This window comes from Falco naumanni, chromosome 7 (assembly GCF_017639655.2).
Source record: "Falco naumanni isolate bFalNau1 chromosome 7, bFalNau1.pat, whole genome shotgun sequence".
NCBI lineage: Eukaryota > Metazoa > Chordata > Aves > Falconiformes > Falconidae > Falco > Falco naumanni.
In genome coordinates this window covers 29,298,359-29,320,771 of record NC_054060.1, presented here as the reverse complement: position 1 = coordinate 29,320,771, position 22,413 = coordinate 29,298,359, and the positions used below count along the sequence as shown (strand labels likewise).

General features: G+C 46.2%; 1 protein-coding gene across 2 annotated transcripts in view; it reads left to right on the top strand.

Annotated features, from left to right (window-relative positions):
* Window positions 1–9,610: 9,610 nt before the first annotated feature.
* JAG2 (jagged canonical Notch ligand 2) overlaps window positions 9,611–22,413 on the top strand; it is a 72,519-nt gene continuing 59,716 nt past the window's right edge. Inside the window, exons 1-2 of one of the 2 annotated variants that reach the window (XM_040601896.1) lie at window positions 9,611–9,714; window positions 10,305–10,628. In XM_040601896.1, the coding sequence (XP_040457830.1) occupies window positions 10,395–10,628 (234 nt within the window). In that variant the 5' untranslated portion in view covers window positions 9,611–9,714; window positions 10,305–10,394. Of the gene's footprint in view, window positions 10,044–10,304; window positions 10,629–22,413 lie in introns of both variants that reach the window. The other variant, XM_040601895.1, reaches the window with a different exon arrangement.

The window sequence follows — 22,413 nt, the reverse complement described above, 5'->3', positions numbered from 1 at the left end:
TGTGCTAGGCACGTGCAAAACTGGCTATCGGCGAGTGAAGCAGGGCACATCCTTTGAGACTTGCTTGTTCATGGCTTTGAGAGTTTACAGAGCAATACCTAACAACGTGGGACTGCTGCTGTGTGAGTATGCTAGGGATCATCATGGCCAGAAACAAAAATGCAGGCTGGAAAAAAATCTTAACCTGCAATTATGTGCAGTGTAGTGCACCAAATCCTCTATGCCCCACAACTTTTTTTTTTTTTCCCCAAGCTTTTAGCCTCTGCAAAGCTAAGGTGTAGGTTGTGTTCTATTCATTAGGGCTGGAGTAATGACTTAAAACAGCTCCTGAAATCACTACCCTTGCTGGCTAAGGCAAAGAAAGCAGCATGAATCTTTATAGGCAAGAAAGACTAGTAATCTCTCTCCCTTCCTCTAAAATCCTCCCTCACCCCTCCTCTCCCGGAACAAACACACTTTTAAAAAGGCTTTTAAATAATCTCATGTTCCTTAACAAAATTACAGCAGCAGTTTCCTCCTTTAATAGCACTCTTCTTCTAAGTAATCTTGTTTTAGCTAGAGTTTTTGATGGAGAGCACTGGTAGATGAATCATCTGTCGACCCTCTTGGTTATTTTGCCTGGCTCCAGGAAGAAGGAATTCTGTTTTGGAGCACAGTCTCTTGTTCAGAAGAGGAAGCTCTCATTTATGTCTGCTTTTAACTAGGAGTGATAAAAATTTTATTTGAATGGTTAATCAGGGCATAAACAGATGAATTGTGAATGTGACTCTGATCTAGCACAATGGATGTCCTGGCTCAGAATCACTTATCTCAAATGAATTGAGCTGTCTTCTGAAAGCTAGAGGTCTGCTCCTGCACATCACCTTCTTACAGAAAGTGCTGGAAGCCACTGGGTGAAAGAAAATTCAAAGACTGACCAAGATCCAAGTGTTAATGGAGACAAGTATTTTAGTTCAAGAGCTGTGATGTGGACAGTCACTTCTCTGACAACCTAATCTACACAAAAGCCCAAAGACAGAAGTTTTTAGAAAGAGATCTGACTTAATTTATCAAAATATAAGGGGCTAGAAGTGCCAGTAAGGGAGAAGAAAGATTGCAGGACCATGCACATCAGATCAAATTATGCATCAAGCAGCGATTCAAATAAATGCATTAGTAACTGGAAAAAAACCCCAACTATAGGAATGTGTTAGCTATTGGTCATCTTTTTTTATTATTTTTTTTTTTTAAATCAGTGTCACTGAATAGGTGCACTACGGGATCTTTGCACTGGAAGAGCTTCTCTTGCGCATCTCCACTGCTGAGGCCGGGCTGGCACGATGCTCATACCGGGACATCTCCAGGGTGGCGTTCAGCAGTGCCATGTAGAAATCTACATTTCCTTAGGTCTGACTGCTTTACTTCTAAAGCACTTTGTGTTACAGTGGTCCCTAAGTGACAGAGGATCGTAACATAAAACAATCCCTTGTTGGGTAGGTTTTCCAGGTGACCAGAAATAGTGGACAGTATCAGCTGCCTAATACCAGTGAGGAATGCATGAACGCTACTCCACTGACAGTGAGTAGGATGCTTCAAACAGAGAAGATGGAATTTTAGCTTTGAACACCTCGCATTTTTTCCTGTCATCTACCATACTCTCTACCTTACTTGCATTTTACAAGCTGCAAGTTGGTCAAGGCCAACCACACGACTAATGTGGTGAAAGGAATGTCTTTGGATGAAGAGAAATGCACCATTATATCTATGTACATACATCTGATACCTCAATATGTTGCACCTTAACCATTAATCACATAGATAGATGCCTGCTTTCCTCCCTTCTCATTGAATATGCCCTTCCCACAGACATGGATATTTCATCGCATTTTCCTGAATTCTGCTGTCTACTTTTAGCAGGACAACAGGATCTCCTGGTCAACAACAGCTCCTGCTCTGCCAAGTGGTCTAGACACAGGAGAAGCATGTCAGGCCTCCCTCCTCTGACCACAGATTATCAAATATGTCAGTGGCTTAGTCTAAAGGTAGATTGGGTTTCAGTTAGATAAATTTCTAACTGCATCTTAGATAATTTCGTGTGAATTTTCCAGGGGAATTAGAGATCTGACATGTTGGCAGTTGGCTAGAATCAACATATCCAGAGCAGGTTTTCTCAGCATTAGTCAGGCCAGTTCATGTATGAAGGGAGGAAGGAAAAATTCCTTCCACGATTAAGCACTCGCTGTTTTGGTCATGAGTGGCACCAGCTACGTATAACTCTTTTCCTAGAAATGAATGCATGGCTGTGCAGGTGGTATCACCAAGAAGGTTTTGACTTGCTTGAACCTGGATGGATGTCCCAATAAAAAGAACTGGCGATCAGAACTAGCATTCAACTCACAAGGCAGGAAGAGCATCTCTGTGTCCTGACCTGCAGAATTAATGCAACTAGGATCTGCAAGGACTGGTTTCAAAAGTGAATGGGGAAATACAAGCACCAAGTACTTGGACAGAGGCGTTATAAACTAGGGGAAGTACCATTACTCATAAGAAAATCATTGGAGGGATGCTGAAGAGGATAATGGATCACCTGATGAAATAATGCAAAGAGCATGAGAAATAAATAAGAAGAGATTAAAACCTTGATACATAATCAAAATGAGAACTGAATTTGACTCTAACTAAAGAGAAGGAACTGCTTATAACATGCAAGAGGAATGCAGCCTGGGTGAGAATGACCATGAAACAACAGAGTTCACGAGTCATAGGAAAGGAAGGAAGGAGAACAGCAAAATAAATACAATGGACTTCCAGAAACCGTATTTCAAAAACCTCATAGAACTGATAATCATGAGAAACAAGTCTCAGAGAAAAGAGAATTCAGGAAAGTTCGCAGCACCTTAAAGAAACAATGGTAAGGACATCAATTCAAACAATCCCAGCAGAGAAGGGAAAGCAACTGTCGTAAGAGACAGATGATTTGCTTAAATCATGACCACTTCATTGACCTTTAACACAAGAAATAGTGCATTCAGAAAATGGGAGACTCATTTGCATGTGAATGTAAACGCATAGGCTGAAGATGTAGGGGCCAAACAAGAAAAAGTCACTATGCACAAAAGAAACACAACTAACAGGATCAACTGCATCAAGAAAACAAAATACATTCTTAGTGACATGAAGGCCATGGAAGAACTACCCAACAGGGAAGGAAAGCGAGCAATGCATGATGTGAAGACAGTGGAAGTACTTGCCTTTTTCACTTCAGCTTTCACTAAAAAGACCACTGGCACCCAAATGGTTAACACAGTTAGTGCCACAGATGATAGAGATAGAGACTGATCTCAGTCTGGAAAGAAGACAGAATAAGTGAAGAACACTTACCTGGATTAAGTATTATGTGCTTAGACTGCTAACAGCTCTCTGGGACGCCACAGAGAACCAGCAAGGTGTCAGAAGACTGGTAAAGGGAGACATAACTTCTTTTTGAATTTGAATTCCCAGAGAGAATTGGAACAAATAAAGAAATGTTCTGTAAACATCTGGAAAATAACAAGAAAATGAGTAATGGCTGACACAGATTTGTTAAATCACCCAGATATTTTTCCTATCACTGAGGCAGCAGGGTACAGAAGAACTAGTAGATGCAATAAACCCTATCCTTTATCAGGGATTTTGACATTCACATGACATTCTTATAACTAGAAGACACAATCTAAAGCTCCAAAGCTGAAAAGCTGTTTGGTGGATGGCAAACCAAATGGAAGCCAACAATATCATGCTGTTGCAAGAAAGAGAAAAAAAATATTAAAAGAATATAATCACACTTGTCTGCATAATTAGGAGTGACTTCTGCCTGGTCTGTGATGTCGTCTTCTCACTTCATCCAGTGCTGCTTAGATCACACTGGAACTCTGTGTCCCATTTGAGGCACTAGATTTTAAGTAAATAGAGGAACAAGGGCAGAGAGACTACATGAATGATCAAGGGTCTAGAAAATATGACCTATGATCATGTAAAACCATAAAAATACTTTTTTTTTTTTTCATTGTAAAGAAAAGGCATCAGAGGGAGGCACAACAACAGTCTTCAAATACCTGAAGAGCAGCAGTAGAGAGGAAGGGCATATGTTGGGCTCCATATCCATTGCAAACAGGTCAAGAAGTGGGATCAAAGCACAGCAATGCAGTAGCACGAGTTTTCTGACAGCTAACCACTAGAACAGGTTATCACAGCTAAGAAATTTGTATCTGGGGATGTTTTTATGAAGAGATCAGATACCCATGTTATGAAAGAAGCAGGGGCCATTTGTCCTTCCTTGGACTAGATAATCTCTGGGTATCCCTTCTGACCTTATTTTGTCTGATTCACACACCAGGGAAGTCACAGAGTCTTGGAGGATGATTGCAATGAACCTGAAGAGCAAAGGCTGGTTGTGGATAGTGGATACAGCATGGTTCAGTCAGTTTTGAGAAGGCTACTCAGATGGGTTGTCTTCTGAAAATCCACAAAGATAAGCCACTAAGGAAGCAAGAACTGCACTTTTAAAGCAGTGGATTGAGTTTCAGAAGTCAGATCAGCTAGGCTGGTTTTCTAATTCCTCTCCCCCCCCCCCCGCCCGGCAAGTGACCGGTTAACACCTCCACCCTCACCCTCAAGCGTTAACATTTTAGGCAAGTCTTGGAAGCATGGGACGTGATCAGTTAGGAGGAACTCTCAAAGACTGTTCAGTACATCTCCTTCATTTTATTAATATTGCTGGCCTTTAGTACTGAGCTGTACAAACTGAGACCAGCTGACTTCTCAAGCCAGACTCAGCATACGCTTCTGCTGGCAGAAGACCAGGCTCCATAAGCAGAAAGCGTGCCAAGCAGCAAAGTTGAAACGATAGGAAACCACCTTCTTTCTGCTCTGGAGCCCGCAGAGACCAGCGCCAGCTGAGAGCTGGGCAACCCCTGACATAGGAAAGGGTGGTGCCAAGATCTCAGCTCCTTTCCTGGCACAACTTCCATCAAACATAACTTTACATTCCTAGCAGTAGTCAGAAAGGAAGACAAATATAGGCACTACCTTATGTCTTCTCTGCTTGGTCTTTTCTTGGGCTGTACTATGCAGCTCAATCCTAACTAAGAGAAACCAATCCCAGGACTTATACTGGAAGATATTTTATAACAACATCTTTGCAGTTCAAGTCTGCTTTGCTTCCATGAAGAGCATGCACGTGCATGTACACACTCATTAAAGATACTACATGAGCCACACAAATCCAACAGGACTCTTCAGTCACATTCAAGGGAGAAGACATGTCTGTACCTTGCCAAGTCCAAAGCAAAGTTCAAAATACCTTGTTCCAGCCAATTTCCACAAAGAGAAAGAAAAATCCTTCTCCTCTGGTTACCCTCTAGCTCTCTTCCTGAGCAGTCTTCTTCATTCATAATCTTAGCCCCAGCCCACAAGGCTTCTCATGGAGGAGGAAGGAGAGAAATTAATTCTTCACAGCTGGTTCTGTCCTGCAGTGCCTTGCTCTCAGGACAGGCAGCTGTAGCCTTTCTGGCCAGAAAGGGAGGGTTAACTCCTACCCTGCCAATTTTCAGATGGACAACATCCAAAATGATCTTCTTGCCTTTAACTTTCCCAAGCAGACACATTCTGGCCCGGGTAAATGAGATATATTCACATCCATACTCATACTGACTAATGACATCCCTCTACCTCTGCTGTCTATAAGGCAAATGGATAAACCCTGCCCCTTCCTAGCCGCTGTGAGCCTCCAGGGATATTTTATGCAGATGATTTAATGAGCACACTTGCAAAGAATTTGCATACAGGCATAAAATTAGCATAAGTGTACAGCCAGAGCACAAAAGCTAAAATCCTGGCCCAGAGAGCTGGGAATGAGGAGGTGTGGGATGCCGGCACTCCACCCTGCCTGAGACTGGTGATGAGCGCATCCCTTCCCTGCCAGAGGGACCGATGTTCTCCAGTCGCGCCCCTCGTGCAGGATGAATAACTGTGAACTGAAAGCTCAAACCCCATTTAAAGTCAAGCATGAGTTTTCTCAGCCCTGTTTCCACCCCTTTTCCATCCACAGACCCCAGTTCCCACTTGCTACCATCAGCAGGGCTTGCTGGAGAAAGGAGAAGGAGCAGCAGGAAGTGAGGGAGCAGCGATGGAAGGATATTTATGGTGGTTGTTTTTTTTTATCTGGATCATGACAGCCCTTGTTTTGGTGGGGAGGGAGTGAAGGAAGAGCACCTCAAAGCTTGTGCTCGGCACAGGGTAATTTATATTGACTTCCCCTGAGCTGCAAGCAGGTGCCTGCCTGCACCAGGCTGCACCATGGCCCCGTGACTCAACACAAAGGCCCAGAGACCCTTCCCTGGGGAAAGGGACGGGAGGATGACCCCACAGCGGGGAGGGAACGGTCCTGGTCTCACCCACTGGGGAAAGGACAGCTGCTGGCACAGGGCGCAGCCAGATGCAGGACGGCCGGGAAAGGCGACGGGTTGGGTGACAGCGGGCTGGGCTGCAGGTGTGGGTGTAAGAGGAGACACGTTACACTTGGCAGCCAGGGCTTCAAGCGGGCCTTGGAGAGCGCAGCTGATTGGGAATGAGTTATGGAGCCAGCCGCCTCCAGCGGGCTTGCTGGGGGCAGGGAAAGCCAGGTCCTGCAAGCTGTCCTGCGGCAGCGGTCCAGAGCCCGGGAAGCACTGGAGGAAGAGGGGGGCAAACCCTGTCACCGTACTCCTGGATGAAGGAGAGTTCGGTGGCCCGTCAGAAGTGACCGAGGTACCCCAAGGACTGCTCGGGACCTCTTGTGTTTCATCTAACCTAACTTCACGTTCCTCAGGTTGCTAGCCAGAGGCAGGCCTGGTGGGAAGGCAGGGATTGTGCCGGAGGCTGAGCTGTCACCATTCAGGGCTGGCACCGCAGGGAGGACCTGGTGCAGGCTGCCTCAGCTGCAAGGCACTGCTCCCGTCAGCCTAGCTCAGCGCTCACCTCCCGATCTGCCCACCCAGCTTTTTTAAAAGCTCAGAGTTTGTATGTTAAGAAATCTTTCTGCTGCGTTTCCTGAAAACCATCACTATCTGTGCAAACCTACAATGAAAGAACTTTCCATACCTGAAGATGATCAGAGCGAAATCCATGGCACTTGAGAAATAATAACCACCGGGAGTTCAGGCTGAAAATGGGGCTACAGCACCAAGAAGAATAAAATGAAAATTTTCCTGAGCAGAGAGAATGCCTGGAAATAGCTGCACCTCCACTTTCTGCTCCTGTGAAGTCAGGTTACAGCAAGAAAAGGCATTTTAAAATGGCAGCAGAGTTTTTGAGTACTGTAGAATATTTACAAAGGCGAAACCAAAGCACAGAAAGAGCATGCAGTGTGCTCAAGGTAACAAAGAAATTCTGTGATACAGCAGGTAACCGAGCTTGGCTCTGTAGAGACGGAGCATATGCTGTAACTAATGGATCATCTTTCTTCTGTATTACATTTGCTTAGCTTAGTGATAAAAATGTATGTCTTCCTCCACAGGCATATTGACCACATAATGCTGAATGTAGATTATGAGGTTTTATGTTTGTTTATGATGATACATGCAAACAAAATACCTGTTTTGCAAAATATTTTGGCTGCCATCCACTGCAAAAATAATAGTTAGGCAGAAAGCTCATCTAAGAAACTCCTTCCCTTCAGCCACCAGAAAAAGTAATTAAAAACTAAAGAGCATTTGCCTGTCCATTTGGAACCCAGCAAGCAGTGCAGCTGGGCAAGGGTATGGACCCAGCAGAGTTTCTGATTAGCAAAACAAAGCAACTTTAAAATAACACCTCAGACCAAGGTACTGGCCCTCCCTCAGCTCCCCCTGCTTTCCCTTTGCTGCCTTCTAAGGGTGGTTATATCAGAGGTTATCTTAACCAAAAAAATGCTTGAATGCAGTTATGTTGGGAGGCACAGTTTCAAAGAGAGGACACATAAAATAATTAAAAGCAATATTCACCACTCCACTTCAGAGAGCTCCTGTTTGAGCTCAGGAGGGATGAGAGGGAAAGTAAGGGATGCTTCCTGGAGAGCAAGTAAGGTGAACCGGGACAGCAGAGGGGTAGGCTCAGGACAGTGGAGAGATAGGAAACTGGAGCAGATTGTGGCAAGTGGGAGACATGGGTGGGGAAGGAGAAGCAGGTCTGTAGGTGGGGAAGCAGGAAAGCAAGGGGAGCAGGGAGGACAAGAGAATTTTGGAGAGCAGCTAGCCAGCTGGCACACATATAGCAGCTGCTGCTGTGTCAGCCTAGGAGAGTAGCTGCAGCTGCATGCTGGCCATGAATAGCAGAGGAGCAGCGTGCCGGCTGGCTGCTGGAGGGACGGGAGGCAGCCGGGGCACTGAAAAGGCAGGGGGAGGCTCTTTGAAAGGTTTTCCGTGCAGGGGAACATGACAGCCCTTTGATTTCTGAGCTGTTTGTTCTCCAATTGTCCACTCCAGTGGCTGATCAGTACTAAAGAGTTAAACAGGGAGAGGGGGGAGGGAGAGAAACAGAAGGAAAACTTAGGTCCGAACTGCGGATCTGGGCTTTGATAGCATATCCACAGCATGCAGTTGTCTGGATGTATAGGTTTCATAGTTGTCAGCAGGGATCAAAATCACAGGATGCTTAAACGAAAGGAGAAATCTCTGCTCAGTTACTCTCATACTTGCTTGAGCCACCACTGGAGGAGGACACGATCCCATCACTCGGCCATCTGCTCTGTGTAGTGCACATGTCACTGAGAGCACTCTATAAGCAATGCTGTGTGTACTCCTGTGTGGCTGGGGGTGCATGCCTCCTACATCAGTGTGGGTGTGTGCACCCCATGCACTCCTCCACAGCTGTGGGTGCATGCATCACGCGTGCTTTTCCACAGTCATGGATGATCCCATCCTGTGTTCTCCTCCACAGCTAAATCTGCATGCACTGTGCTCCTACATGCCTGTGGGCACTCCCAACCAGCACAATCCTCCATGGCTGTGAGTGCACAGTACTCCTCCACAGCTGCCGGTGCTCCCACCCTGTGCACTCCTCCACAGCTGTGGGTGCTGCTACCCTGTGCTCTCCTCCACAGGTGTTCCTACTCTGTGTACTCCTTCACAGGTGTGGGTGCTCCTACCCTGCGCTCTCCTCCACAGCTGTGGAGTGCATGAACTTTGCACACACTGCTGTGGTGCTCCCACACAACACTTCTCCTCGACTGCGTGTGCTTGCATCACACGTGCTCCTCCGTGCCTGCACACGCGTGCACCCTGCGCAGTTCTGCATGAGGACGGACGTGTCCACCGCCAGGGGCACGCCCACCCCAAACACCCCTCGACAGCTGTGGGTGCACGCATCCCACGGACGCCTCCTCCGACGCTGCGGGTGCGCGCACACCCTGCGCGCTCCTCCGGGGCGGCGCGCGCACGCACCCCACCCACCCACTCACACGCAGCTGCGGGCGCTCCCCACCCCGCGTGGGTGCGCGCACCCCGCGCGCGCTCCTCCGCACCCGCGGGCGGACACCCCCGCCGTCCCCGGGGCTGGCGGACCCCCCGCTGCCGGCAGTGCAGCGGCACGGCGGGGCAGGGCAGGGCAGGGCGGGGGCTGCCGCCGCCGCCCGCCGCCCTTTAAGAGCCGCGGCGGGAGCGGCGCTGGCCCCACCCGCCGGCCGCGGGGCCGGGCCGTCCCCCTCATTAATATGAAGGCGGCGGCAGCGGCGGCGAATGGGTAATGAAGCTGTCACTCCGGCACCTACTTGTTGGGTGTCCGCGGAGCCGAGGCGCACAGAGGGCGAGCGGAGCCCGCGGGAGGGGAGCGGCGGCGGAGCGCTCCGGGCGGCCCCGCCGGCAGCCCATGCCCTGCGCCCCCCGGCGCGCTGCGGGCGGCTCCCCCGCCGCCCATGCCGCGAGCGGCCGCCGGTCCGTGGCCGGTGGGCTCGGCGGGCTCCTCTGAGGCGGCCGCGCGGAGCAGCAGGCATGCGGGGCGCCGGGCGGCGGAGCCGGGCCCCCCGCGCTGCCGCGCTCGGCCTGGCGCTGCTCCTCGCCTCCTGCGTGCAGGTAGGGGGGCGCGGGGGGCTGCGCGCCCGGCCGCGGGGCGCCGCCGCGGCGCGTCTCCCTCCTCCCCGCTCCGCGTCCACCTTGCGCCTGCCCTGTTTATAGAGATACCGCGCCGGTGCGCGTACGCGCCGCCGTGGCGGGGCTAGATCCGCGGCCGGCCGAAGTTGGAGGGGGGGGGGGGCCGGGGAGCGCCTCCCCGCAGCCCCGCGCCCCCGGCCGCGGTAGTAATGAGGCTGTCTCCCCTTTGATTTTTATTTTTAGGTGTCCCGGTCCACGGGCTATTTCGAGCTGCAGCTTAACTCGGTGCGGAATGTAAACGGCGAGTTGTTCAATGGGGAATGCTGCGATGGCATGAAAAGCCCCCAGAACCAGGACTGCACCCGGGACGAGTGCGACACTTACGTGAAAGTCTGCCTCAAGGAATATCAGGCCAAGATCACTCCGGTCGGACCCTGTAACTACGGATTCGGATCTACCCCCGTTCTCGGTGGAAATATTTTCTATTTGAACAGCAACAAATACTCCCATCAAGGCAGAACCCCCGAGACGGGCAGGATTGTTATTCCCTTTCAGTTTGCGTGGCCGGTAGGTTGATGATCGCGCTGTTATCGCCCTTTTTTTGTGTGTGCCTTCCGCCCCCACCCCCGTCGGTGCTGCAGCGCCTGCCCGCTCCTCCGTTAAGAAAGCCGGGCGAGCGGCCGGAGCGCTGCCCGGTCGGGGCCGGTGGAGCGGGGCCCGGGGCCGGGGGTGGGGTGTGTGCGCAGCCCTCGGCCCGGCGGAGGAGCCGCCACGGCCTGTCTGGGGGCTGCCGGCGGCGGGGGGCAGCTGCGGACTGACCGCGTGACGGGCGCCCGAGCAGGCTGCAGGTGCGGGGAAAACCGGAGAGGGGGTTTGGGGGGCGGGCGGGGACGGACGGAAAAAAGAATCCCGCTGAAAGCCGAAGCCCGACGGCAGCAGCGCGCCCCGGGGCTGCGGAGCCCCCGCGGCTCTGCGCAGCGCGGGGCTGCCCCCGGCAGGGGGCGCTGCCGGGCGGCGCAGGTGGGGGCGCGCGGGGCGCGTGCCGGGGCTCGCGAAGGGCGCGAGCTGCCGCCCCTCCCGGGGCGCGGGCGGGGCCGCGCGGCGGCGCGCGCGGGGGCCGGAGGGGCGGGAGCCGCCGGCGGTGGGCGTGAGGGCTGGGGCGGCACCCCCGCCCCCCACACACCTGCGCAGGGCCGAGCGCGCCGCTCCCCGCCTCCCGGGCGGCGGGGGGAGGCTGGGGCTGCCCCCTCCGGAGCGGAGCCCTGCTCGGATCCTATCACGGACCGGCTCCGGGCCCCGGCTGGTGGCGGCGGGAGCTGCGGCCGTGCGGGACCCTGGTGCTGCCCACGGCCCGCAGGATCCCGGGGGGGGGCCGTCACTCGCCCCCAGTCCGCTCCCTCAGCCCCCGCCTGCCCGAGGGGCGCGTTCCCGGGGGCTGCAGCCGGCGCTGGGCCCGCTCCCGGGGGCCGGGGCGCTGCCCTCTGCCTCTCGGGGGTGCTGGGCGCGGAGGCCGGGCTGGCGAGCGGCCGGGCCGGGCTGCAGGCAGGTGGGCTCCTGCAGGGAGCTTCGCGGCTGCCGCTCTCGGCCCTTCCGAGTGGGCCGCGGGGTGCAAGGTGGCAAGTTGGGAGGCACCGGGGAGCGGGGGTGGTGCAGCGCGCTGGCTCAGCAGGGGGGGTGAGTATCGGGAGCCTGCGGGTTACCTTTGGCACCTGGTGACTAACGTGAAATGGCCCTTGCCGGCCCCTCCCGGCAGCTCGCAGGATCACTGCTGCCTGCAAAGCTACTGCTAATAATGGCCAGGGACAAACCTGCCCACTTGTATTTCATGCTAAAGGAACCCAGGCCGTTTAAAATCACTTTCTGTGCTACCAGGGACCCTCCAGCCTGATGCTTGTGCACCTTATATTAAGAACTGACTGCTATTTGAAGGTAGGGGTTTTGCAGAGGTCAGATGATTGAAAAAAATGGTACAACCGATAAAAATCTCTGCACAGAGGCACTTGCATTCTGGTTGCCAAGCTGGGCAATTTCTTTAATTGCCTTTGTTGGTCCTGTGGCCTGTTGAGTTTGGAAGCATTCCCGTTAATAGATATAGCCAATACCATAAAGACAGGGTACTTAGAATTTTGCTCTTAAGTTATAAGATCAAAGGGAAAATGCTTTCTCCTATTTATCGACCATTTAGTACAGGCTCGGTGAAATCATAAACTCCTCGGCAGGAGATTTTGGTAACATTAGCACCTCACGCTCTAGAAGTTATCTGTGTGAGGAAGTAAAGGTAACTTAACTCATGCTTTTATTTTGCCAGTTTCTAGTATTGCCACTTGAAACAGGAGAGTTTGATAATCCTTGCAATGCAGGTCTCAAAGCCCAGCCTACTTTGGGTTTTCTTTGTTGGAATAAGCACGTTCTAACCTTGCAGCTGGATATTGTTGTTCTATGCTCATCCAGTCCTAAGAAAGGCCTGTTTGACCTGCCTCTTGCAGGTAAATGGCCACAGCATCTCTAGCATATAGTACCCTGTCTGTTGCTGTTTCTTGTATCATTGCCTCCAGTGTTTTAAAGGACTTGAAATATTTGGTCTTTCTTTCTACTGGTTGTGTTTTTTGCAGCTGTTGCAAAGCAGCCAGTAATGTATTTATATAGTGCCACTGCAGTTTAGTGGGTGGCTGGCTGATTTTTGGAAGGTTTACTCAATACTCTCCCTGCCCACCCTCGAGCCTAAAAATAAGCTGTGGAGTAGCTGTACTTTTAAAAACAGTCCCTGTATTGCAGTCTGTGGATGCAGTGATGGAAAAAAGTCCCTCCTGTATGTTGTAGTTACATCTTGAACTTTGGCTATGTAGTCTGTTGATGGGGAATGCAGCAGCATCTTCGTCACAATTGTATGTAAGCTGTACAGACCCTGCAAGGAGAGGCTTAATCGTAATGCTAGTGTAACGCAAGGGGTTTTTGAAGTAGATGGAGTTAGATGGTTAGGTTTCAGCTCCCTGGGGTAATTTAAAAATATTCTTTTTATACTCAAGTTTGCAAACAAGAAACACCAATATAGACATAGTCTTTTGTATGACACACACACCACACACCCCCAGTAACAAAATGAAATTCATGTTCCTGTATTGAATGTGCTGGGAAGGGAAAAGACTAAAGAGAACCAGAAATTGCATCCTTCACTTTTGAAACAAATCTGCCTTGGTGGTGGCAGTGAGTGAAAGACTTACTTCAGTAGTTCTAGTTTGGATTTGTAAGACTGCAAAATCCAACCCTAATGAAAGCCAGCATTGGTGTATGTGGGCTTCTTACTGAACCGCATCTGAATACCTCCCTCACTTAAGGAGAATAACGTATTAGTGTATACATTGCTCGAGGGAGGTTTTCTTGATGTCTGTTTGATATTGCAGTGTCCTGAGCTAGCAGTAGCTGTAAGGCAAGTAGTATCTTGAAAGGTGTTTTTTTGCCTTGGTTTTGTCATGCTGATTTTTTTTTTTTTAATTTTACATGCTAAAACTTCAAGATGTGAACAAGGTATCTCTTCTGTAAAGCTGCAGTACCAGAGTTCAGTGGCTTCCACTGTTTGATACGGTGTCAGTTATCCAGTTTATTCCTATTTCCTGTCTTTTTTTAATATCATTTGTCTGATCTCTGATTTGCAAGAGGAACTTGGGATATTGCCAGAAAGTTCTTAAAATTGCTACCTTGGGATATATCATTGGCAATCTGGCAGTGGGAGAGGCTGAGGAACAGCTAGAACAATACAGCTGTCTTCTTTACCCACCTACCTCACATTTTTTTCTTTGCCTCCTGCTGTAAAACTTGAAGCTCATTTGAGATTGTTAACAAACAAATAATACAATTAAAATTTATGTACAACTTTAAAACAAAAAAGACTGAAGAATTCAACTAGCTTTGAAAAAGTGATTCTGATCACTTACACAGTTTAGGTTCATTAGTCTTGAGCATATTTTTTTTTCTACCACAAAGCTGTTTGTTCAGAACTGACGCTGCAGAAATACCTTGTGCAGCAATGTTTATCAGTAATGATTAGGTTATTGGCAGGATTTTAGATTTGGGTTTAATTGAAGGCTGCTTCTGAATATGATGTTTTAAAGTTATAGATGTTCTGCTGGATGGGTTGTGTGCAACCATTTTTCATGCTCCTTCACAAGATGGCACGAAATGGAGTTGTGTGTGGTTTTTTCCTCCACCCTGTTCCTTCCCTCAGGGAATTCACAGCTTTTCCTGCACCATAAATATTGGTATGCCATCCATTACTTCAGTTAATTAGTCACATAGAAGAATTGTTCTGACTAGTTGTGGATGTTGAAATCATGTATTACAGTATACATCATTATCTCCCCTCAGCTCCTCTGTTTTTGAGATTCTAGTGTGACAGTCAGTGCAATATACGTACGAGTACAGTATACTCAACTCCACAGGTGAACTCCAGAGTTCAAGGCCTTGGAGGCAAGTAATGGAGACCAGCAATTTCATTTCTTTCTCCTTGGTGCTCAGCTAGGACTCTGTGTACCTGCCTGAAGTAGTGGTCATAAGAGGTTCAGGCAGCCCTCGCAACTTGCTTGGATAAAGAGTGCCTTCCCCACTAGAATGTGTGCAACTGATTTATTATTTTTGTAAGCACTGATCTTGTGGGTTTTTTCCTATTTATAGTGTGATTATAGCACCTCTCTAAACTTTTGAAGGACTGTTAATTTTCAGGTAGATAAGAATGTGTGAAAGTACATAAATTTAATAGCCAGGCTCTGTGTGAGTTTCATCCACGTGCAGTCCATGTGTGAGTCTCATCCAGATGCCTGGAAGGGTTCAGTCTTGATCTAAAACATACACAGGAGCATGAACCATCAAATATGTAAAGCTGTTGAGAGGATAACTTGGCTGCAGTGGTAAATGTTGAATTTCTTAGAAAGCAACCCCTCCCCTCCCCTGCCAAAACCTGAGCAGGAATGCTTGACCTTACAGCTTTTATTACTTAATGGGTACAGTGTTGTGTTTGGCACTTTCAGATGTTGTCTGTTTCAGTATAGGATTCTGCATCAAGTTCTCTTGGTCCTTCTACGCTGAAAAAACAAGGTGGTGAGGTTCTGGAAGGTGTCTAGCCTTGAAGTGCGTTATCTGGGATCCTTGTTGCCTGTAGGGAGCTTGATAGCCTGACTGTAGGAAATGCTCTTGTCTATTTTTGTTTGTCTGGTAGATCTACAGTTGGTCTACCTTCTGTCTTAATACAGCCATCACTGCTCAAGATCGGGATCTTGAGGCTTTGTGACAAAAATATCCTGGATTAATTACTCTGTTCCCTGATAGAGGAAACATGCATCCTGTCAGTGTGAATGACAACCAGTTGTGACAGGTATGCTTCAATTAGGCAGGTTAAAGTTAGGGCATTTAGCACTGGAAAAGGTACTTGTACACAACTGTACCTGAGGAACAGTAGGTACGCTTTTACCATGAAAAAGATCAGAATTTTACAAATGAAGCATTTCATACACAGCAAGCATTACCTCTAAATAGTTGTACTTTGCTCCATTGAAACTCCCCTTAAAAAAACTAAGTGCATGCAAACACAATCCCACGTAAGACCTGAGGGCAGGGAATAAGAAGAAAGAGCAAGATCCTATGCCAAAATGTAAAATTGACCTGGTGTAGTGATGGGTTGTAATGCACGTGCATCCCACCTCATTAGCAGAGGAAGTCAGCATGGAAAAAATAATGTAGTTGATAGCCATATATTGATGAACTACATAAATGTTTAATGTCTTATTTGCCAGCAGCCTAATTTTTTTTTTTTTGCTCCCCAGGGTGGGGAGGGCTCTGCTGATGGCACAAAACTTCCTTTTTAATACTTGACCACTTCCCCACCACCTTGAACTTGGTGCTTGCTTACTGACTCTGCCCGACTGGTTTGTCAGTAGTCTCCAGGACTGCTGTGGAGCTGCAATGCCAAACTGTTTTGTTTTTTTTGACAAAACGCCTGCAGTGCTTATGCTCATAAAGCTTTGCCCTGCCTGTTGCAATTCATGGACAGCTAGGTCGTGGATCAGAAAATGTGGATCAGTGTTTCCTCAGTCTTGGGGAAGTAGATGGGGGATCTTACGCTTTCACCTGCTCAGTACTGTATTTGCCTTCAAACTTTTCTCATCAGAAATGAAAGGCTGAGGTTGGGGGAATGGTCTATTGTATAAATGATATCCCTTTAGTTTCAGGTGACGTGAATACAAGGAGTAGCTTTTGGGGTTTGTTATGCTCTTTCTTAAAAGAAGCTAATTGGGTTAGAGACTGACTTTAGCAATGCTGGGTAGTGACAACTCTGATTTCAATAGCAGCTGCAGGTGTCACCTCTAAAAAAGAATCAAGGCCTTAATGGTGAGCACTTCAGAACCCCTCTTTGAAAAAGGGATTTATTATTGGCATGCTGTGTGTGCCAGCAACTATTTGCAGCTTGCCCAGAATAGAAAGCCTAAAGACTTAAGTTTCATGTAACTATAGAAAATCTGTCTTCTAATTTTAAGCAGAAATGTTCTTTGCACTCTTAATCTTTCTTACATTGATGTCGCTAAACCTAGAATTTCATGTGTCTTTGAAACAAATATGCCTCAGAGAACAGTATTTTGTTAACTATTTAAGCTTTTGTACCTTATAGTTCGAGGGGGCTTTTGAATGTCACAGAGATGGTCAGATAGTAAAGAACACTTCTATTTATACTCCTTCAAAGCTTCCTTAAATAAACACTTGCTTATTTATTGGAAATACTGAGGCTGATCTCAAAACTTGAAGACAAACTACCTTACCTCCCAGATACTGAGAGCAGAGCGCTTATACACCTCTCATCAACTTTCTAATCTTTATTCCAGAAGGTACTCCAGCCAGCCTATCTGTGAAATGCTACACTCTTGGCCACACAGCTGGTGTGGGTATTAAATCTTTGACTGAAAATGGAATAGGTATTAAAGCAGTCGGGATTACTCTTAACACTAGAGGATGTGAGCTGGAAAAGAGGGTGAGGTAAAAACAGAGCACGTTCGATGCACCACAGTGTGATAGAGACTTTGTGCTGTTGCCTTTGGGCAGTTTGAAGAGATTTCAAAAACTGTTTTCTAAAAAAAAAAAAATTGCATACAAAAGGTCTAGTAAAGACATGACTACTTGTAGCTTTAATCTTAAACAATCAGGTTTATCTTTAATGTAATTGGTTAGGGTGACACTATAATTGGTTGTGTTTATACCAGACGTGATGTTTGGCCCACTTGGCCCTGTTCTGACTGAATTGTAGACTTTCTGAGCGATCCTGTTGAAGTTCAAGGAGATCTGTTGGTGTAGATGTTGAGAAGCTTTGTTCTAGAAGCTACCTTCTGTGTTTGATGCTACTGCTTGCATTCCTTGCACAGGTCCAGCTGGCATTGAGCTACTGTTAGGGTTCACTGTTTATCACCACAGAAGCTGCAACGAAGTAAGTTTCTGTCAAACAATAAATAAGGCAAAACTACTATGTTTTCCGGATGTAAAAAAGCCAAAGTGGTGTAGTGCATTTTTAATTTTTGTCGTTAACTGGTTGCTACAATTTTTTCATGTATGAGAAGGATTATTTTTGAGACAGACATGCAAGGTAAATGATAATATTAAATTTTTTTAAAACCTTTAAAATTACTTTCATTTGTGCTGCAACTGTGGGCTGTCTGGCCCTTCTTAAGCAGCACCGTTGGGTCTCTGCATGTAGGCGAGATGAGTGGAATTCATCCTTTCTGTGTAGTCTGACTCCTTCATTTGTTTTTCCTGTAGTTGTTGCTTTGTGTGAGTGTTGGCTCTGAAATACATGCTATGAACATACTTTAGAAGCTATTCTAAGTTCATAAAGCAGCTATGATCACATCATATACTTAGTCATCTGCAGAAGCTTTAAAATACGGTGTGCCTGAAAGCTTCCCTTCCCTCTTCTGAAAACAAGGCCAATGTTTTGTCAACTCTGTGTGGGTCCTATTTGCATTGCTTGCTCTGGTTCAGAGCTGCTCAGCCTACTGAAGAGAATAAAAAGGGAGGGTCACTTTCCTGCTAGCACACCAATTTACTTTCCCTTGGTCCTCTCCAGTTCTAGCTGCTAGTAATCCTCTAATCTGGAAGGAGTTTGGGAGCAGCAATTTGGAAGCTACTTCAAAGAGTGAGGAATAAGGATATACTGATGTTGCTTCTGGCATATTAATGCTTAGCCAGATGCTTATCCAAAGGGTAGTTGCCACTGTTCCTTGGCAGTAACTCCACCATTCTTTTCCTCTTCAGCACTCTGATAGGTGTTTGGGCTTCTTGGCAGAAAGCTGCTCTGGCTTCTGGTTCTGAGTGTCTAAAATTGGTTGATCTTTGGCTGGAGGTGACCACTGGCAGTACTGTCTGCCATAACCATTTGGTGGTTTTCGAGCTGCATCTTCAATGTTTGCAAGCAGGAGGCAGACATGTGGACTGACTGCTCCCCATGCTGCTGCCCCCAGGGTTGGGATATGAACCAGTAGGGGTGGCTGAGACCATCTGTGCTAGGTCCTGTCAGACAGCTGCTGAACTTCCACCTCCCACGGGTTGTGGGACCTTATAGCTGCTGCCTACTCCTGCTCTACACCAGGCAGACCTGTCAGGAGGGAGAGAGCTGAAGAGAGCTGTGTGATGGCTCTCGTGCAGATCATCTTGAGTTATGGAGGAGTGGCTGTCCCTGATTTAACCATAGACTTTTGGTGCCTTTGCTTACTGTATAAGGAAAAATCTTTCTATAAAACTTAATCTTTAAGACTGCTGTCTTAAATGGAGACTGTCATATGTCTGTTGATACTATGGCAGAGATGCTAGACTAGGACTGAACAGCTGAGTGTTTTTTTTCAATTACTCAGATGCCTTTGGCTTTTTTTTCTAGTCTGATGGCTAGAGTTTTGCTCAAAGATACTTAATTTTAGAAATGCAATGTGTTTGACATGGTAGATCTCAGCATCACCAGATTTAAATACCATCCAGCGTTGAGGTAAATGCTTCCTATTAACCTGAAATATCTTTACTTTTGCTTTTGCTATTAAACATTTTTCTTGTAATTCTATTCAGACAATGTTTTACTGTTGTAAAATGTTGTTAAGACTTGAGCTATAGCTTATGTTCCCTTATTAAATTTTGTTCCCAAGGTGATTTTTTTTAGACTTGTAGTTAACCTTTATTTTGTATAAAAAGGAAGAACATTAAAGGTTCATTTTATTAATTGCTGTTTCAGATACTAAATAAAGTGTAAAAAGCGTATTTGACATGAAGATCTGCTAGTAAGTGCTAAGAGGAACTCTCAGCTGAAACACAGAGTAAGCATGGATCTTATCTGTGGTTGAAATGACTGCTCCTCAATAGCAGTGACAATGCTATATTAGGTGGAAGGGGCAAGGCATTTCAAGGCTAAATTACAATCTTAGTCTCACTTGATTAGAGCTTGCAGAGGTTGCTAAGAAACAACCTAATAGTCCTTGAGTAACCAATTATATGCCCCTTGGACAGATGCACAGGTGCTTATTCTCTGAAGTTTTGCTGGGGTTTTGTTTTTGGTTTTGTTTTGTTTTGTTTTGTTTTTAAATCTGAGTTAAGACTGGCCTATTGGTACGTAAACTGTAATCTGTTTACATCCGGCTTCAGGCTTGAAAGTCCTTATTTTATATATATATATTTATATATTTTTCCTAGCAGGATGTGTTCTGGTAGTTTTTGTGCAGTTTGCTACTATTTGATTATTATACTTAAATTGTTCTTGCAATGACTGTTCTACTTCCAGGTAGTCCGCTAGGTCTCTAGTCTCTCCAGTGCTTTCTAGTACACTGAACATATTGGCTTAAGTAACTTTAAGCATCTAATGTTCAAATTGGATAAATCTTACGTTTTCAGACTTTCAGTGACTAGCCAGTATTAATTAATATTGATGCAGCGTCCTACAGCTGGTTGACAAATGCTAGTTTCAGGTAAAGCTAGCTTTCTTTACTCCTTCCGAAGCAGTTCTGTACATGCAAATTGTAGTAAAATACCACATGAGCTGGCAGTTAACCTAAGACATTATACAGGATTCTTTCAATCTTTTTTTCCCCTGAATATGTATAGTTCTGTTTACAGCATTGTAAAGTTTAATGTCTACCTTAAACACAATGTAAACTTTTAATGTTAGAGGTCCAGGGTTTCAGTGGAGAACTTAAGTTCTAATTAGGGAGCTTGTTCATACTTGGAAGGCTTGACTTACATGTGCTTTAAGCAGTAAGTTGAGAAATATGTAAATAGCTTCATCATTGATCTGCTCCAATCCAGACTGAAGTACAAGTTTTTTAGGGTGTGCAGGCTTTGGAACCACTTACTGTTCTTCCTATTCATTGAGGACAATTTTAGATAGCATTGGTCTGGTAACCTGTACTACTGCTTAACAGCCTTTAGTGACAGTTCCTTTCTCTTATATAATGCACAGATACTAATATTTTTTAGGTGCTCTTTATAGTTCTAATTATGTTTTACTTTGCAATAAACGTGACTTTCCTTATATCGCAACATGGAGTTCTTACTGTAACTGGCTGCATGGAATCACTGAAGTCTAGAAGTCAGGCTGTGTTTACTTGCAGTATTAAGAGCAAGTATAACTACCTGCTGCCCCTCACTAATAACTGGGTTTTGTATGCAACAATGAGCTGATAGCACCTCCTGTGTTGGTAATAAACTGTTGTGTAAACCATATGTTTACATATAGGCCTAAAATGTTTTAATGTTGTATTTGGCTGTTGGACGAGACTATTTGTTCCTATGGTTCATCCACACAGACCAGTACTTACTTCTATTGGAAAGTGAGGAAGGGAAGGAGGTAGAGAAACTGGAATATTTAGACTTGCATACACACTTAAGATGTTGGTTGTCAGATATTTAGTGCTCCTGCATTGCCTTCTGATGATTGCTGTTAAGCTGTGATAAGTTCACTGTTGTGTGCTTTATAGCTTGCAGTTGCTTTGCATCTTCTCTTGCTCTGTGAGAGGTGAAGAGTAAAGTGGTTGCTCAAACCTAGCTGGTGGCAATTCTTTAGAGGTTAACTTCCAGAATTCAGATTTTTTTTTATTTTAACGCTGCATGTCCTGGACTTAAAACTGTACTGTCAGGTCATAATTGTCATAGGGTCTAGACAGAACAAATTGTTGCATGTCAACAGATCTTCTCATGCGGTTTGTATCTACTCCCAGGCCACTGCAAATGTAAGGTAAACAAAGTAACCTTTAGCTGGCAGGAAAAGATACTCTTGACTTGTGGCAGCTCGCTATCAATGATAATTTTGGTTGTCCCTACCAAATCCTGAAAGTCCAGCCTAAGGGCTTAGTCTGTGAAACTTCAGCTTGCCGGGAGTCTGGAGAATTCAGAACATGCAGAAGGAGTCAGTGGCAAATAAAGTACTAAAGAAACTGAAAAGTATTCACTAGTACATATTCATGAGTTATGAGTCCAGCTTTGAACTAGCAAAATTAGTCTCCAGGGTTTTTTTAATGTTAGTTTGCTTTATGTGGCTTCATTCTATTCTCCATTGATACTCATCCTTATGAGGAAGGCTGTAATATTGGTACCCACCAGAGAAGTAACTAGGGGTCAACAATGAAATGAACGTGAAGTTTTGCTGAGATGATCTCCCTTTCATAGCTTCCAGATCCATGTCAGTGGGAGAAGGGAAAAAGTAGAGGAGCACTCTTAATTCACTTGCTTAGAGTAAATTTACAGGGCAAGTGCCTGCTTTCAAAGGTTGTTCCATGTACTTTGCTACACTTAAAGCTTTCCTTCCAAAAATGTGTCAATTTGTGGGTTTTGCCTGCTTTGTGGTAAAAGAAAGCTATATCAGATCCCTTCCAGTTTATATTAATCTCAAAGACATGGTTTTATATTAAAGTTCTGATGCTGCTTTGTTATGATGGGATTGATCAGGTCTTGGTTTTTATATATTCAAATAGGTATCTTTGAATTGTAGGCTACATGTATTGTATGCTGCATTCATTTGCTGCTGTAAGCTGTTCATTTTTAATAGTAATTAAAAACAACATAGTGGTTGGTGCTGCAAACATGTGATAAAGATTTACTGTAGCCACAAAGTGCTGTTCAGAAGATTCAGTCTTGCTGCTGGGATATGATACAAGTATTTGTTCAGGAACATGCTTATAAACTTTTTTCACAGCTTAGCTCTGGTGCTACCATGTGTATTTAACTAAGTGTGCATGTCTGTGTGCAGAATCTCTCTTTAATCCTTTATTCAAGTTCCTTGTGTATGATCTACATGAAAGAGTTTGCACCGTCTCTTACAGTGGTGACTTATTTTTCTTTTCAACTT